Raw genomic sequence first — 17,266 nt, forward strand, 5'->3', positions numbered from 1 at the left:
CGATAATGAGACGGCAACCTTGTTAGTACGGTAAACCGTGAGGACCACAGCTTATGTACATCTACCTCCAACAGCCTATACAATTAAGTCGCTGGTTGAAAGGGACGAGGTTGTCAAGCGTTAAGCCTACAAGGCCACTAAGACTAGGTTGAATTTGCGTTGAAGAAATCCGGCTAGAGTTAAGACTCGGGCTTCGAGAGCGGGCTAGGCTTAGTAGCCTCAAGGCCACCTTAAGACTACGGCTTAATAAGACTCCTGTCGGAAACTCGCCCTTATCGACTGTCGGAAAAATCTCAAAAAAATTCATTGTCGACAATATTGGCGACAGTAGCTCTGTCGATAACAAGCCTATATCCTACTACTGGGGTTCTAAAGAGAAAGGCTTTCCATGCCAGCAACGAATGAGAAAACTGAGGGATGAACTAATAGCAGATGGTTATCATGTATGGATGAATCTATGAGTAAAATTGAGAGGAAAATCAATGTATTGATTTTTATCGAAATTGAATGGTCTATAACGATTTTTTTAAATCCTGATATCAACGATCCTTAGGGGACCGGTATATCAGACCAAATATCCCCCCCCCCATTTATTTTAATACATGTAGCTGAAGCTCAAGATTGGTACCTCATCTGCTCATTTTTGCGCCAATATAAACATACCAAACTTGTTCATTTTACAAACGCTGTAATATCAGAGAAACCTCAAGCTTGAAATTAACATACAGGGTGTCCCAGAATGATTTGTACCGTGTTTGCAAAAATAACTAAAAATAGAAGACGGGCAGTGTATCTATTTTTGATACCAGCATTATAATGTTGGACATGTCTCCTACTTATTCTGTTAATTTCAGCACGCTACCTTTATTTGTTTTGGCGTGCCATGCAATAATGTAAAATCGATGAAAAACGACTCGCATACCTTTGAAAAATGGCACGATACGATTAAATGAAGAACGTGGGATGTTTGGCACATCATTTCGACGACGACAACTACTGTTGGGGTCACGCCTTAAAGCTTGCCGGACAGCTGCAATGTTCGCTCTAGTTCTTACAGTCTTACGAGCACCTGAAGCTTCACTCTGCCGATTCCTGACAATTCCGTGCTCGTCAAACTTCTTTACCTTATACACTATCGTCTAATGAATCTTCTTTGCGTCTCAACATAGCTGCCGGTTTGCCAGTAGTAAGTTTTTGAAAGAAATCCACGCTACTGTACAGTAAATTGAGGAGCCGTCTTTTCTGTACCACAACCAGTTTGATCTCTGCAAGCATTTCAAATGACATGGACCTCACACCACATTAACTATATTTAAAACTACCGCCAAAGAGAGAATGGGATTAGGCCACAAATCCTTAATTCCATATGATGATTGCTTCAGAACGTCATAAATAATAGATAGATATCGGCTATTTAGTGGAAATATGAACAGGGCACAACTAAAATACCTGCATAACTTTTTCCAAATAACTTTGTGCTGAACGGTTAGTAATGTTACAGATTTTCAAAATAGGTTATGCGTTGTCAAAACTTAGAATTCACCATTTTTACGCAATCTTCTATAACTTCTACTAGAAACGTCCAATTTTAAAATCTAAAAAATCTGAGAAAGCTAAATATATGTAGAACTAAAAATGCAGGACAATATGACCATTCAACATGCCCTTCATACCTAAAAAATTCCATCTTTCCCGGTACAGATCATTCTGGGACACCCTGTAGGCCTAATCATGATAATATTGGAAACCTGCCTGCAAAGCAAATTCTACAATGATGATCTTACCCAGGTCTGTTGATACGCTGACTAGTAGAGAAGTTGAAGAGAGCCGGTACGCCCCCAACGTTGATGACATTATCTGGATGCGACTACAAACAAGCAGAATTACTTTAACAAAAAACACTGCGGCAAAATCTTATCAGTCTCGGTTTTAATCAAATTGATTAACAAAGTTAAGGAGCGGTATGACTGGGATTACATGAAGGAAAGGAGGATATACACAACTGTGTTTAATTGTAGAAATATTTTTGAGTGTTTGATTTTTTTAATAAAAATTATAATTACAATCGTAAAATGTTATTTATTGCATTGGTAACATCCTATTGCAAACTTTTATTTAGAAAAATTGTGCTCATTTGCTTTGGTTCAGTTCTCATATTTTTGTATGGTGTCAATGGTGAGGGGTGTTAATGATGTATATGTCTGTGCCTTGTGCACAGAGTGGGGTGCCACCTGTTTCAAGGTGTGTGTGGTATGGCTGTATAGGTGTTTGCTACATGTAGGGGTGGGGTGTGTGTGCATGTGTTTTAACAAGAAATTAGAAGTAAGAGTAAGCTCAACAATACTACAGGAAGTCTGTTTTGGACGTTCACATACAATTTTGTACGAACCAAACAAATTTTCCCTCCGGATTGTTTTAAGAAAATTCACCAGCAATCAATACATAAATTGACTGCTACATGTATGAGGGGCACAGTTAAAATCATAGGGCCATGATGATCTCAAAGTCATGCTATGACACTCAGTACTTCATATCAAGGGCCTATAATTTTTTTATTTATACCAATTTTCCCAGAAAACTGGACTTACCGCATTTCCTCAAATAGTCGCCCCCGGGGCGTTGCATTTTCCAAAGGGGGGGGGGCGTTTGTTAGAGATCATTTTTAGCAGGAAAATCCCCATTAAAATCATTAGGTAAGCTCAAAACTCACGCTGAAATGACAAACTTTGAACGATGCCATTAACAACCATGTGTGCACCTTGGTAAGTTTACTACACATGATAGCATGGAAATATCAGCATTTTTTTAAACATCTTGGTTGAAAAAAGTGGTGGGGGCGTTTAGTTGAAAGGGGCGACTAATCGAGGAAATACGGTATTTATATATTTACCGGAAGCCCAGATTTTTGACAAATTGACGGTTTTGCCTATCATGGTCGATAGGCATCATCATGATTATGGATGATCCTTACTTCCGCTTGGACATATGATTATCCTGACTGTAGAGGGTGTATTTTCAGTCAGGAGAGTATCATACCTGTGACAAAGTAGTGGGGCCCCTCATCTCTGTTCATGATGTTGGGTCCTCATCTTCTGATCCATCCTGACTCTTTGACATGTCTAGCAGCATTAGTATGACATTCCTTGCATAGAATTTGAGCATTATTCCAACAGTTTTGTTGCACTGCATGGTCTGTAATATGGCTGACTTGGGACTGCTCACTTAGCCCCACTAGTATAGGGCCTTTTGACTGTGGTGATCCAAAACCATGCTATATCATAAAACCTGGCTATATCCAGAGAACTGCTAAACCCTGTGACTGCTATTCCCCAGCTTTTTTGTCAGGTGGAGCGGTTTGTGGGTTTTAGCGGTTCTCAGATATAGTGTGTTTAAAAGGCCCTATAGTTGGGCTATGCTCACTAGCCATAGGATTATCCATCATCATTCTGATGATGCCACTCGACCATAATAGATGCAACCGTCAATATTGATTTAAAGTTTTAGTTTTGTTCAAAAGATTTTTTTCTTACTGTATATCTACAAACCTGATGAATCTAAACACCTACCAAAAGGTAATTACCCCCCTTTATTACGAGACAAAACTCCAAATCTATGCATCGAATTAAAAAACAAACCCATTATTTCTGCAAATTGTAATACCTCATTTGTCTGGATAACTCAAATTTTGTAGCCATTGTGACTCCTTAAATGAAAAAGATGCATTTTCAAAATGATGACTGGACAAGAATGACCAGTGACAACCAGGCACTCTAGCAACAAAAGCAACATCTTGAATGGGCGTCTTTTCCATTCAAATGATCACCATGGCAACAATTGTTGGGCTATTAAGACAAATGAGGCATCAAAATTTGCAAAACAAAACTGTGTTTCCTTTTGCTAATTCAGTTTTAAATTTTAATGCATAGATTTCGAGTTCTTATCTCATAATAAAGGGGGGGGGTAATTACTTTTTGGTAGATGTTTATTTAGTATTCTAGAGACACATTAAGTTTCTGTTCTAGGGTTGGACAACATGCAAACACAAACACGAGTACACAAAACAAGATCAAAAGTGTCGACATACACCTATTGGCCCCAATGAATGCAAGAAGGTCATGATTATTGAAATAGTTTGATTATTATAATAATGTATTACAATGAGATGCATGTCAAATATATTATACACATGCCTTGATATTGAGTTGATGGCTCTTGGATCTCTTATTAGGCACACCACATTGTGGATATATCTGAAAGAGGAAGCCCTGCCAGACCTGTTATTCTGGGGCGAACCAAATCTGCCTGGTTATCAAATTAATCAGTGACAAGGATATTTCTGAATTAATCAGTGACAAGGATATTTCTGAATTTGATAGGTCCTAATTGTTGCAATTACATTAAAACATCGATTAGCACCTGTCAAATTCAGAGATAACCTTGTCACAGATTCTTTTGAAAACCATACAGGTTTGGTTCACCCCAGAAGAATTGCTCTAGCAGGGCTTCTTCTTTAATAATAATTTCAACATCTGTTTTCACTAGTTTTGCTACTAAAAAGCAAAATGTTGTATTCAGTTTTCATGCAGTTAATGTTAGATGTTGTTAGGTAAGGCAAAATGCATAATCACATTTGCAGGTATAAAAAAAAAAGAAAAACAAGTGCAGTGATTTATAGTGGGCTACGCACAGGCACAACACCTAGACATTGATCCACAAGCCTCAGCACACTTTACAGGTACATGTATGAATGTTTTACTCTCAAAGAACTAAACAGAATCTTACAACTCCAAGTTCTGAAACATAAGGCAGCACTTTGGAGAGCATGTAACAAGATATGAAAGTCTGTTCTACTACCAAAGAAATTCAAATTGTAGGTCTTCAGTGCCACAGTGGAGTTGTGTGTTACATATGGATGCCAAGTATGGACCATGACTCCCACACTTTCTAAAGAGCTGACTGTTACACTGGAATGCTAAAAGGAAGTGTAAAGCATCTACTGGAAACATGGGAAGTAACAAAGAACTGTACGGTGACCTTCCCAGACTTGAAAGATCAGAGAAGGACACGCTTTGTTGGACATAGCTTCAGGAGTACATGTAGGAATGAACCAGTTAATCTGATCAATTGGACACTCAAGCATATGGAGCAACAAACCCTGGAAGACCGTCTTTAATACATATAGATGTGATTAAGCAAGACACTGGACTGGAAGCATCTAACCTGGGAAGTGCATTGCAAGACAGGTGGAAATGGAGAGCTGTCGTGGCTCGGGAATTCCACAGGAAATAAGCAGTAAGCAAGCCATATTTGTTTTTTAAAAGCTGAAACTGAGTTGAATTAAGAAATATTGGCTCCCTTAATGTTCAAAATTAACTTGCAAGCTTCTTGGCAGGCATCATGAATGGAAACTCTGGCAATGGGCTATTCCAGTTGACAGCCATCCACCCCCTATGGAAGACATAATCACATAACCTTAATCTTCCACACAACAAGTGTAGATATCAAATGTAGCCACCCATTCAGGTAACCCCATTTGAAATTCACACTCACTGTGTGGAAGAAAAGTTCATGTCTTCCAAATGGGGGTATATGGATTTCAACTGGAATAGCCCCTGTAGACATAGTTTTCCTCTTGACCAATAATGTCATTAGATAAATGAAATGAATAATCTATGTAGCCCAAAATAAAATACCTTTCCAATACAAAGAATCACCAATTAACATTTTTAACCTCGAAACAGACATGAATGTGCTGAATTCTGCTATTGGGAATGTGAAAGCCATACTTGTCCGATACCAGTACAGAGAAACATCAAATAACCTTGAAAAGAAGTATGTATGTGCTGCATTCTGCTAACTGGAAATGTGAAAGCTGTGTAAGCATGCAATGCATTGCAAGTAGAAAATCTATTTAGTCAATTCACTAATTGCTACAATAATCATATGATCTCATCTTTAACATATATTATGTCAATGCACTGTTATGCATGTAGTCAATGTTAGTACCAGCATATATTCCAATATTGTGTGGGGGTGTGTGTGTGAGCGCAATTACACCAAATGCTGCATTTTCCGTTCGCTGCCTGATCTTTTGATGTGTTGTTGCTGAGCACATTTTTGCAGCAGATGAAATAACTGTTGCGAATTTGCCAGCAGCTTCTGTCACAATCAGGCTTGTAGCTAGAGAATTTTTAGTGTCGGGTGGTACCAAAAAAATGTATTTGAGGGAATTTTTTGTGAAATTTTTGGTGAAATTGACCATTTTTGGCCAAATTCTATGTGATTTTGCAATTTTTGACAGTTGAGTGCTGGGTGCTAGAGCTTAAATTGTTTAGGTCTGTGGTGGGCTCTAAAACTAGTGGCGCCCTCTACCGCCGGCTGTAGCTACTACATCCCTGGTCACAATGGCCAAAGGATGCAAAATGTTAACCCTGCATACATGTGCCTGCGGTTACTGAAGAGTGTAATGAGATGATTTTCCCTAAACAGATGCGATATTATTATGAGTTGAAATGCATCATGCCTTTTATATTTGATCATCCCAAGAGCCACCAACACCAAAGTTGCCGACATGTGTGTGTATTATTACTACCAGTGCCTACACATTTTATATTTGGTGATGTCTGCTCGTTCAATAACAAAGGGAGTTCTGCTTGGGCAAATCATTGTGTGCATCTTGAAGACTTCTACTTTGGTTAAGCTCCTACTAGTACTAAGCCAAATTTTGCCAAAATCACAGCAAGTTGAAATTGTTACCCCTGCACAACCAAAACTGGGTTGTTTTGACCCTAAAATTAAGTTTTTATAGAATAACTCAGACAAAATTTGGTGTACATCTAATTTTATCAAGATTGGAGTATTTTCAATATTTTACCCATGTATGACCTAGGGTCAAATCCAAAACAAATAGTTCCATATCTTAAAATGAACTTTGGACCATGTGCACACAAAAGCTCTATTTTGATTGGTACATTGTACTTAGATTTTAAATAAATTGCATGATTAACTAATCTAATCAGAAACACTAATAGAAAGGCAGTAGTTCTTAAGGAGTTAAAACTTGTGTGCACTGGTAATGGCCACTATAGGGTCTATGATCAGCCTCTAAGAAGTATTTTGATTGGATACAAGGAGGGCTATATCATGAATTGAACCAATCAGAGATGGTAAAAAATAGTTAGCTGGATGGGATGAAACTTAAAATTGCTTCGAGATATAAAAGCTCCATTTTGATTGGTTACTAAGATGAATAAATTGCATAATTAACCAATCAGTAACATTGTAACATGGGGCACTGGTAATGCAATAATACACATGGCAGCTATTCATTGCTGAGCCTTCTTGCACTCACCTGGCCATATGTGTTTACCTGTGTATATTCTACACACGCTTTAGCTGCCTCCATGTCTTCAAACTCCACCAAAGCCTGCCCTTTCCTTGGCATCATGTACACAAAACTGTAATGGGAGCAGCAAAATATTGTTGTGAAACAAGCAATTAAAGGTGGTTGACCCTGGCATTGATGGCCTGATTTTACCCCATCAAAATGCAGATTTTGGTATTAGACGAAAGCTGAATATTTTTCTCATTTTTAAGATTTGCCCAAAATAACCATTTTTTCAAGTACCAGTACTGTACTCATTTTCAAAAAACCTGAATTTTTCAATAAAATCAAAGAATCCATAATGATCTGGACTGCAACACACAATCCATGTTAAAAACAAGTATAGAAACTAGAGTCAATAGATTCTGAGTACAAGCCGCCGGCAGTAAATATAACATTAATGGGTCAATTTTGACCAATTTCAAAATTTGACCTTCGACCCCTAAACTTTGACCGTCACCATTGACTTTTTGTTTTGTCTCACTAAGGTTAATCATATGCAGCATTCAGATTTGCCATACCTCGCTGTTTGAAATTGTACACATTTTGACCTTTTGACCACAAGTACAAAGAGGTCACCATTGACTTTTTGTTTTGTCTCACCAAGGTCTATCATATGCAGCATTCAGATTTGCCATACCTCGCTGTTTGAAATTTTACACATTTTGACCTTTTGACCCCAAGTACAAAGAGGTCACCATTGTCTTTTTGTTTTGTCTCACTAAGGTCTATCATATGCAGCACTCAGATTTGCCATACCTCGTTGTTTCAAATTTGACACATTTTGACCTTTTGACCCCAAAGTAAGCATTGTACAAAGAGGTCACCATTGACTTTTTGTTTTGTCTCACTAAGGTCTATCATATGCAGCACTCAGATTTGCCATACCTCGTTGTTTCAAATTATACACATTTTGACCTTTTGACCCCAAAGTAAACATTGTACAAAGATGTCACCATTGACTTTTTATTTTGTCTCACTAAGGTCTATCATATACAGCACTCAGATTTGCTATACCTCGTTGTTTGAAATTTTACACATTTTGACCTTTTGACCCCAAAGTAAACATTGTACAAGGAGGTCACCATTGACTTTTGTTTTGTCTCACTAAGGTCTATCATATGCAGCACTATAACTTGACATATCTTGTTGTTCAAATTTAGTTTGTATTGCATACGGGGTCAAAGGTCAAGCAATGGTCAAGCTGTGAACACCCTGAATACCCATGCCACTAGTGACCAACATGTATTAATTAGAGCTTCGGCGCATTTTGTTTGTAGAAGAAGAGGCAGATTGCCAGAAAGAAAGAAAGAATTAGCGTAAAACAGAACAAGCCGACTTTATCGTCGGCTTGTAAATAGGCCGTCGCATAAATTTGCAAGAAAATAGAGAAGAAAAACAGTATTTTTTTTTTAAATATTGCATATATTTGAACTTTTTGGGGAGAAAAATCGTACAATTCTTCTTGAAGTTTTTGGGGAAGAAAAATCATGCATTTTCAATTTTAAGTAAATTTTTGCGCATAATTTTCAAAAACGGGTGCATGCATTTTACTCTCAAAAATAGCGCATTTTCCCTAGATGCTTACCATAAGGAATTAGTCACATTTACAAGAAACATTTACGTACCAATTCTTTTTTGCTTGGATACTTACTTGAAAGGGACAACATTTGATGTTGTACACAATTTTAAAGAATTCAGGACACCTTCTTGCCTCTACTAAGACTTAAGAAATAAAGAATAATCATAATGTTGTATTTTACACCTGACTACATAAATAATGGGCGAGGCACATTATTTAAAAGAAGACACATTACATGGGTATCCGTCTAGACCTGTTTTATTCACAGATTATCCACTGCAATTCTTTTGTTCAAAACAATAAGCCCAGTGAGCTAAACAAAAGGAATACAATAAAGTAATGGACAATATAGAAACCCTACAGAAATGCTCACAACATACATTGTACATACCGGTACATAATTTACATCAGAAAAATATTACACGGCTTGAACACTCTTTCCCCTCTACCCCCGTCTCTGCTTTTTAACTGATAACAAAGTAACAATGAGATACCTGATGGTTCCAAAGTGCTGCATTGCTTCTACTAGATCAGCATCCATGACGCCATCACTCAAGCCTCGTACATGCACTACTCTTGATGGTGGTGGCTTGTGGGGATCCTCAAATCGGTCCTGAGGAAGGGGAATAAAGTTGGTGTCAATTCATTATCCATTTTTGAAAGGATGCACATGAAAGAAAGCATTCAGCAGCTGAAGACTCATTTGAACCTACATTTGAATTTCTAATAACATTAAGGGGGTACTATACCCCTGGCCAATTTTGTGCCTATTTTTGCATTTTTCTCAAAAATTATAGCACATTGGTAACAAGTAAGATATGTATATTAGGGGCAAGGATTACAACTACTGCACTGGAAATTTTATTTCAACACAGACAACAGTTGTGGACTTACAGTCAAAAATGAGGGAAAACCAATGTTTGATCAATAAATCAATAACTACTTGCCACTTGAGCCTCGAGTTGCTGAATTTTCAGTGCAGTAGTTGTAGTCTTTGCCCCTATATATATCTTACCTGTCACCAATGCGTTATAATTTTTGAGAAAAATGCAAAAATAGGCACAAAATTGGCCAGGGGTGTAGTAGGCCTACCCCCTTAAATACTTAGATCTGTACTCTGGGCAGGCTAGCTTGAAACTGATAGTGACATACATTTTGACATTCCCCTGGAGCAGGGTTCCCGATAGTGTGCGTCATTGCGTCCAGACGCGTATTTTACCAATTTGGACGCAAGTTCACATGGCTAATCAAGTATTTTGCGTCCATGTCACATGCATGTGGACGCAGACAAAACCTCGAAATTTTATCATTAATTGATGATAAAAATAAGAAATATTTATTCTTTTATATTTTTAAGATAATAAAAGCCCCAAAATTTTGACCCACCTGCTGAGAATTGAAGTAAATTCTGCAATATTTGTAAATGCAACGTCAGGAAATCGTGCACTTTTTGCATGCTTTCCGAACGGTCGCTGTACAGCTGATTGATGACCTGGGGAAGTCCGGATTGATTTGTTTACAAGCAAGCACATGCCGCTAACGTGCAGTGAATGTTTATTTAATTATTTATCACAACCTGACAATATTCAATTTTTAATATTTTAAAAAGTTTATTTTCTCATAAATAATCTAGGTTTCCTTTATTAGTATTATTGTTACAATGAATAAAAGCAATTTTAAAGACAAAATCCAAATGATAACCCTTTTTCGTATTATTTGTGGCAGCGCATGTTTTAGTTTTTGTAGCATCAACAACAACACGTTAATTTAAATATAGAAATGCGGAAGTGAAAGTACGAACGAAAATTGCTCAAGATTGACAAACATTGCTCATGTTTTTGCACCTGTTTTTGACCACGTTTCGGACCAAAACTGACACAGAAATGAAAAAAAATTATCATAGCGAATGGAGATGGAATAACACAAAAATGCACTTTTTTTTTTTTTAACAATCAACATTTGATGAGGTGTAGACCGGAATGCGTGTGTATCGTCATAATCGTGAATTTCAGATGGGCGCACAAAAATCTGTCTGGGCGCAAGTTTTTGCAACCTCGTCAGCAAACTTGCGTCATTACGGACGCACATTTTTAAAACCTTAACGGGAACCCTGCCCTGGAGACACTTTCCAATTAACACTACTCATAACATTACAAGGCAACATTTAGTTAGCTGTGCAGAACATTTGATTTATCATACAAACGTGCCAAATGTTTTACAATCTGGGAATTTCAATTGAATGAACTATTGAACAAAGTATCAAGTATTTTCAAGTGCGTTTGACCGTTTTTACTGTGTGACGCAATTCTGCATTTATTCGGCAAATTTCCCGAAAAATGTAAGGTACAATTGCCGAATAGGGTACAACATGCTAGTTTGCTAGACTTGAGTCCAGTCCTCATTTACGGAGTTTTAGGGTTAGGGGTGGGGTAGGGTAGTCTTATAAGACTATACATTTGTAGTGGGAATTCCAATTGAATGAACGCAGCTTTCAATAGCGTGACGAATTTTTGCGGAAACTGCGCGATGTACGCCAGCGTGTGCGACTGTGCGTGAGTAACGCGGACGTGAATCCAACCATGCCAACGCACTTGTGATTGGTTAGCATCGTATCCAAGGTCGTGCGTTCACGTTGTAGTTTGAAATGATACGGTACGGTACACGATATATACGATCGTGGTTGGATCGGGTGCAGCCGTCAGTGGCTGATGAGTGATGGAAGCTGCGTTCATTCAATTGGAATTCCTACTATAGTCTATAGAGTTGCACCCTGTTCGGCAATCGCTCCGATTGTAATAATTTAGTCCCTAGTTTAGGCCTATATAGTAGGCACCGGAGTTTCATACGATTTAAACGGCAAAATGCGCGCCGTTTTTTTTATAAAAGCGAAAATGCGCGAAAATTCAAGTCAAAAAGCGGCAAAATCGTTTTCCACCACTTTTGTATCCATTGATGAAGTCACACGCAATTGAAGTAAATCAAGTATGCAATTCTGCACCTATTTCACACGTGCAAGTCCGATGTTTTTCTCTCCATGAAGTTGATACATTATGTGAACAATGCAAATTTTATGTGAAAAGCTACTACTGCATAACTGTACTTTTTTAGCGTCCAAATGTTGTTTTGTCATGAACTGATTCAGTATATCTCGCGTGCGCTCTGTGACTTATATCCTACCCTTCTTCGCTCAATCAATTATGCACATGATTAATGACGTTACTCATACATACGATCGATGTAAAGAATTAACTACCACACACAGTGTCCGAAATAAGGAAAATATGGAGGTTATCCCGAGGATAACTAAAGCATAAATTCTGCTTGTCCTCAATACATTTTGGTTGTCCCCAAAATGTGTCATACTTTTTGAGGTCAAATATAGTGGTTGTCCAGGGGATAAGTACATAGCTCAATATGGTTGTCCCCAGTGATTTTTGGACAAGAGGACAAGAGGATAAGTGCTTATTTCGAACACTGACCACACATGGTAACACGTCATGGAAAAAATCGGACATTTGCATATCACGGAAGGGCTTCCGGGGAGGATATTGTGCTGGTCTGGACTCATGTAAACAGGCGCTGGGCCTGCATCAAATGGAATATTGGTGAATTTACATTGAAAAGTAGTGTGTTTGGCAAAATTCTCAAAATTCACGATGGACCACCAAAATCGCGATGGACCCCCAAGTACGGTACGGTATGATGATTATCATTTACTAAGCATGTTTTAGGCATCTATAGGCATAGCATATAGCATTACTAGACTGCGGAACTCAGTCTTCAATGATAGTAGTAATTTATCTTTTGGTCGTTACATGACTATCATTTGAAGACTGAGTTCTTATGATACATCTTCCAAGGAGCAGTTTCAGACAATAGCTCGGGATTATTGGGGCAGATGTTATCTTTTGAATTCTTTCATGACTACTGAATCACTACTGAAGCATACATGTAGTCACGCCTGTCAAGGACACTCGGCGTGAATTGAAAGACCATGTCACTCGCCACAAAAGAATGTCAAAGGTCATACGACACCAATTTGGTTTGGTGTCTTTCTGCGCCTCGAAATATGATGCTTAAGGAGCCCTTTTTCTAAGAACCTCCTGAATTTTGCTGAGGCGGGAAGATGGAGGTTCTTCAAATCTCTTCATACTTTTATTATGGACATATAGTGATGAAACATTTCACATGGTGAAATAATTTTGCTGTATCATGTGCCAGTGTTTCTAGAACAAAACCCTTGATTGAGCCCATTTACATAATTTTGTCAGACTTTTAAAATCGACTATATTTCATGTTTTCAATGTATTTCTAGATCTGAGTGTACAAGAAAGTTAATATTTGGAGTAAACATTTCAAATGGTTGGGTTCACAAATATATTTAAAGATAAAGTCATAGTTTTGGTGCCTTGTGTGCTTTTATATTATGTAAATACCTTAAAAAAGAAGATGTTTTTAAGCAAAAATAGGTCATTTTTAAAATCTGTATTTCTCTCATGGGCAGTAACTTTTCAACACAAATCGTACATATTTACAAAGCCGAGGAACAGTTCTAAAAATATAAATTTTCACCGTTGTGTTTGTATTTACTTACTTAGATACACACAATTTAAGTTGCATGGTTTTAGTGAACTACTAATTTGCATAACACCAAAGGCGCATTTATACTTTATCCATGCCTCGCCCATTGTGCCACGACGTACACTTTTTTCATTAGGCCCTTCACAATTGATTCCGAGTTTACTGTTCAAGATTTTAAAAATAGGCCGAGGTGACTTTTAATTATTAATTATTAATTATCTATTATTTTCTTTATTTAGTATTAGTTATCACAACCAATTATCAAACCAACTTGACGGGAGTCTGCATTTAATTATTTTATTAATATGCTTACTTTTACACATAGTATCAGGTGCAGTTATGCTGTTTGTTTATTCATCATTATTGTTGATATGATTGATGTTAGAAAGTAGCAAGTAAAAGTCATTAAAAGTTGTTTTAAAGGAGAAAATCCAAAATAAAAATAAAATAATTAAATATTTTGCAATTTTCAACTTTGGACGCGGGCGGTTAACAGTAAACTAAGAATTTAATGTGAAGAGCCTTAACATAATTCATAAGATGCATTTTATCTGTTGTATTATATCAGCTTCATTTCTCACTAAAATTAAATTTTCTTCATGTCCTAGCCCCTCTCTCCATATTAATAGGCATGGAAATATGACCTTAATTAGAAATAATAAAAAAATCATGATAAAATGTATCTATTTAGGTTTTAAATCTTTATTATTTTTATATAATGCAGATTACTCAGTTAGTATTCATGTTATAATTCATAGATTTCTCCTATTTCAATGGTCAGTTGTAACTATACAGCTACTTGTAAGACAGTAAAATTTACTGCTTTATTTATTAATGCTTACATGCAGCAAGAAAAGTTCCATTACAGCACTTCTGACAACATAGGGCTCTTTGGCATACAATGATACAAGTGGCATTGATTGGTGACCCATGCTAAACTTGTTATAATTTCATATTAAGGTTATTAATTATTTTAAACTGTTGTGATTCACAGCATATTACGAATGGTAGTGAGCTATAGCAAAAACTGCATTGCTCAATTTATAGCGAGCGTGTAGAAGAATTCAAATCTGACAGATATACTTTTAAAGGGGCTGCGGTTCTTGAGCTACGTTTTAAAGAGGGATGAAACAACAACACTTTTGTAAAACGTACATAACTCATTAACAACAATAAATTAAGCAAGTTTGCAAAGTATACGATTTGTAGAATGAACTTTTGCAAAACATGAAGGTGTTAATTTTCAATAATATATTGATCTAGATAATGAAAATCAATTTTTAGGTTGCTTCGACCAACAATACCTCGTCTACCCTTAAGATTTGATTATTAACTTGCACGGTATATTCTATATTATAGGCCTATAGGCCCATGTTAAATACAAGATGTGATGAGTTTATGTTTATTGTTTTATGTTCATTATAATTACATTTTCCGCATTCTAATATAATAACTGCAATGGCCGCTGACAAAACATTTGCAAAACTATATTTGGAGTCTAATTTTTAGAACTAATGTTTTTCCACTATGTTCTGTTTTAATTTAACCATATACTCTGAATAGAGTCTATGAATAGAATCTATGATTTAACCATACAATGTAGGTCACGCTTCCATCAGACAGTGCTTGTGCACCTCGTGCTATTCCATGTGTATATTTGTGTCAGCATGGATCATTTGAAATAGGAGTGCATGGCTGTATGCTTGAAGCTAACCAAAACATGGTTTGAAAGAAATAGAATTGAGCAAAATAACGTTTTAATGCATAAATCCTCAGCGATTATTGCAATCAATTTTAATTTTAATAAAGAATGAACTAATTCTTTCAGAGAATTGAAATAATGATTTCAATGTATTTTTAACTGTTATTCATGACCCAATGAGTAGAGTATGCTGCACAATGGTGGTCCGGTATCTACGGGAAGTTAATGAAGACCCCCCCCCCCAGGACTCTACCAAACCAACTTTTTTAGCTTCCTTTTATGGTCCTATAACACATTCAAGATGTTAACAAAAAATAATTCCTGGTACTCCAGCCATTTTCAAGGTTAAAGGTTGCTCAAATCTGGTTAACAAGCACACCAAATTATTCCTCTTATTGTAAGGATTCAGATAAAGTACATGTGACATACCGTTCTTGAGTTATAAAGCAAAAAGGTCCATTGGGGGTAGTCAGTTGTTGTTTTTGGCCACTCAGGGGCGGAAATTAAAACTGCTCAGATTTCAACGAAAATGGTCTCAAATTGATCGTCATGTAAAACCAAGTAATCGTTTGCACTGTCTAAAGTGCTTTGTTATTGACCAAATTTGCCAATAAAGGTCAGTCCCCATTACAGCCTATTTGACCACAACCTTTGTTGTGATGTTTCCCAGGTAATCTAAACATCCTACATGGTTACAACCATTCCTTATTTGACTCGTTTTTACATGACAAGCAATTTGAGACCAATTTCGTTGAAATTGGAGCATTTTTAATTTTTGGCCCCTGTGTGGCCAAAACAACTGACCACTCCCCAAAGGTTTAAACCACTAAATTATCTTGAATGTGTTATAGGACCATAAAAGGAAGCTAAAAAAGTTGGTTTGGTAGAGTCCTGTGCGGGGTCATCATTACCTTCTGGTAGATACCGGACAATATTGCCAGCTGCGAGCTCCATTGAAACACTGCAAAAGAGGGTGACTTACATGTCGCAGAAGTACACTAAGGAGTAAAAACACAATGGTGATTTTATTTATTTTTGAAAACAATATTCAAGGTCCCATTTGACATGTAAATTTTTTCTCAAGTGACTGCCTGTAAAAAAATCTCTGTTTGAAATTAAGCTTATTTTTAACAAAAAATTGTCGCAAAAACTATGGTCTATATTAAGGTATCCTGCGAATAGTAAATAACACAGGGACAAAATGATGCATGATGGGTATGCCCTATAATGTTGTTGAAACTATGTAAGAGTATCAGTATCAAAGTCAATATCGTTTGAAAGTTATGGGATACAATATAGAAATCCATGTATTCGTTATTTGTCAATATTTTGCATTTAGGGCAAAATTAGTGATTTTTTGTCTAGAAACACTGATACGAAATAAGCAAAAAAATTCATTGCCATGAGCAAGGAATCATCAACCAAGAGGCATATACCAAATATGAAAGGATTTGTCCAACCTTCATCTTCCCATGACCTGGTGGTTTTTACACGGAGGCCTCCTTAAGGTCTATGTCGACTGGGAAAATACGTAGGTTTCCTTCATTCAAGCTTCATGGATGGCTGACCTTTTTCTTTTAATTTCTATGTAAAATAAGTAAATTTTGTGTTTGGGTCGACTTGGCTGACTAGTAAATGTGTTAACTATTAAAAGTTTGCCTTTTGTACCTACATGATGCACCAAATGGCAATGGGGTCAATGTCAATCAATGGCAATGCAAAATGATGAACTGATGCCCAACAAATGCGCCCAAGCAATGTTGCCTGATCATGCTGATGCATTTCATGATTATCCGACAACTTCTACCCAAATATATCATATAAAAGTATCTCAGATTTATTCTCTATTATCTTAGACATGTTTTAAAAGTATATTTACCCTAGAACCGGACTGAACACCGCGGCCACCAACATCTGTTCTTTGCCTTTTCGTTGCATGTCCTTCGTACGACGCCATGTTGAATTGTGAAGATGATGAAGATTCTGACTGAAAGGGACCGGTCACAATTTATTCGAG

The 17,266-nt window shown here is 36.9% G+C and overlaps 1 protein-coding gene across 2 annotated transcripts in view; it reads right to left on the minus strand.

Moving 5' to 3' along the window:
• Window positions 1-17,266, minus strand: part of LOC140146129 (heterogeneous nuclear ribonucleoprotein L-like) — a 50,147-nt gene extending 32,881 nt beyond the window's left edge. Inside the window, exons 1-4 of one of the 2 annotated variants that reach the window (XM_072167886.1) lie at window positions 17,129-17,266; window positions 9,461-9,579; window positions 7,370-7,457; window positions 1,785-1,867 (exon numbers count right to left, since the gene is read on the minus strand). In XM_072167886.1, the coding sequence (XP_072023987.1) occupies window positions 1,785-1,867; window positions 7,370-7,457; window positions 9,461-9,579; window positions 17,129-17,206 (368 nt within the window). In that variant the 5' untranslated portion in view covers window positions 17,207-17,266. Of the gene's footprint in view, window positions 1-1,784; window positions 1,868-7,351; window positions 7,458-9,460; window positions 9,580-17,128 lie in introns of both variants that reach the window. The other variant, XM_072167885.1, reaches the window with a different exon arrangement.

The sequence above is a fragment of the Amphiura filiformis genome, chromosome 2 (assembly GCF_039555335.1).
Source record: "Amphiura filiformis chromosome 2, Afil_fr2py, whole genome shotgun sequence".
In the NCBI taxonomy this organism is placed as follows: domain Eukaryota; kingdom Metazoa; phylum Echinodermata; class Ophiuroidea; order Amphilepidida; family Amphiuridae; genus Amphiura; species Amphiura filiformis.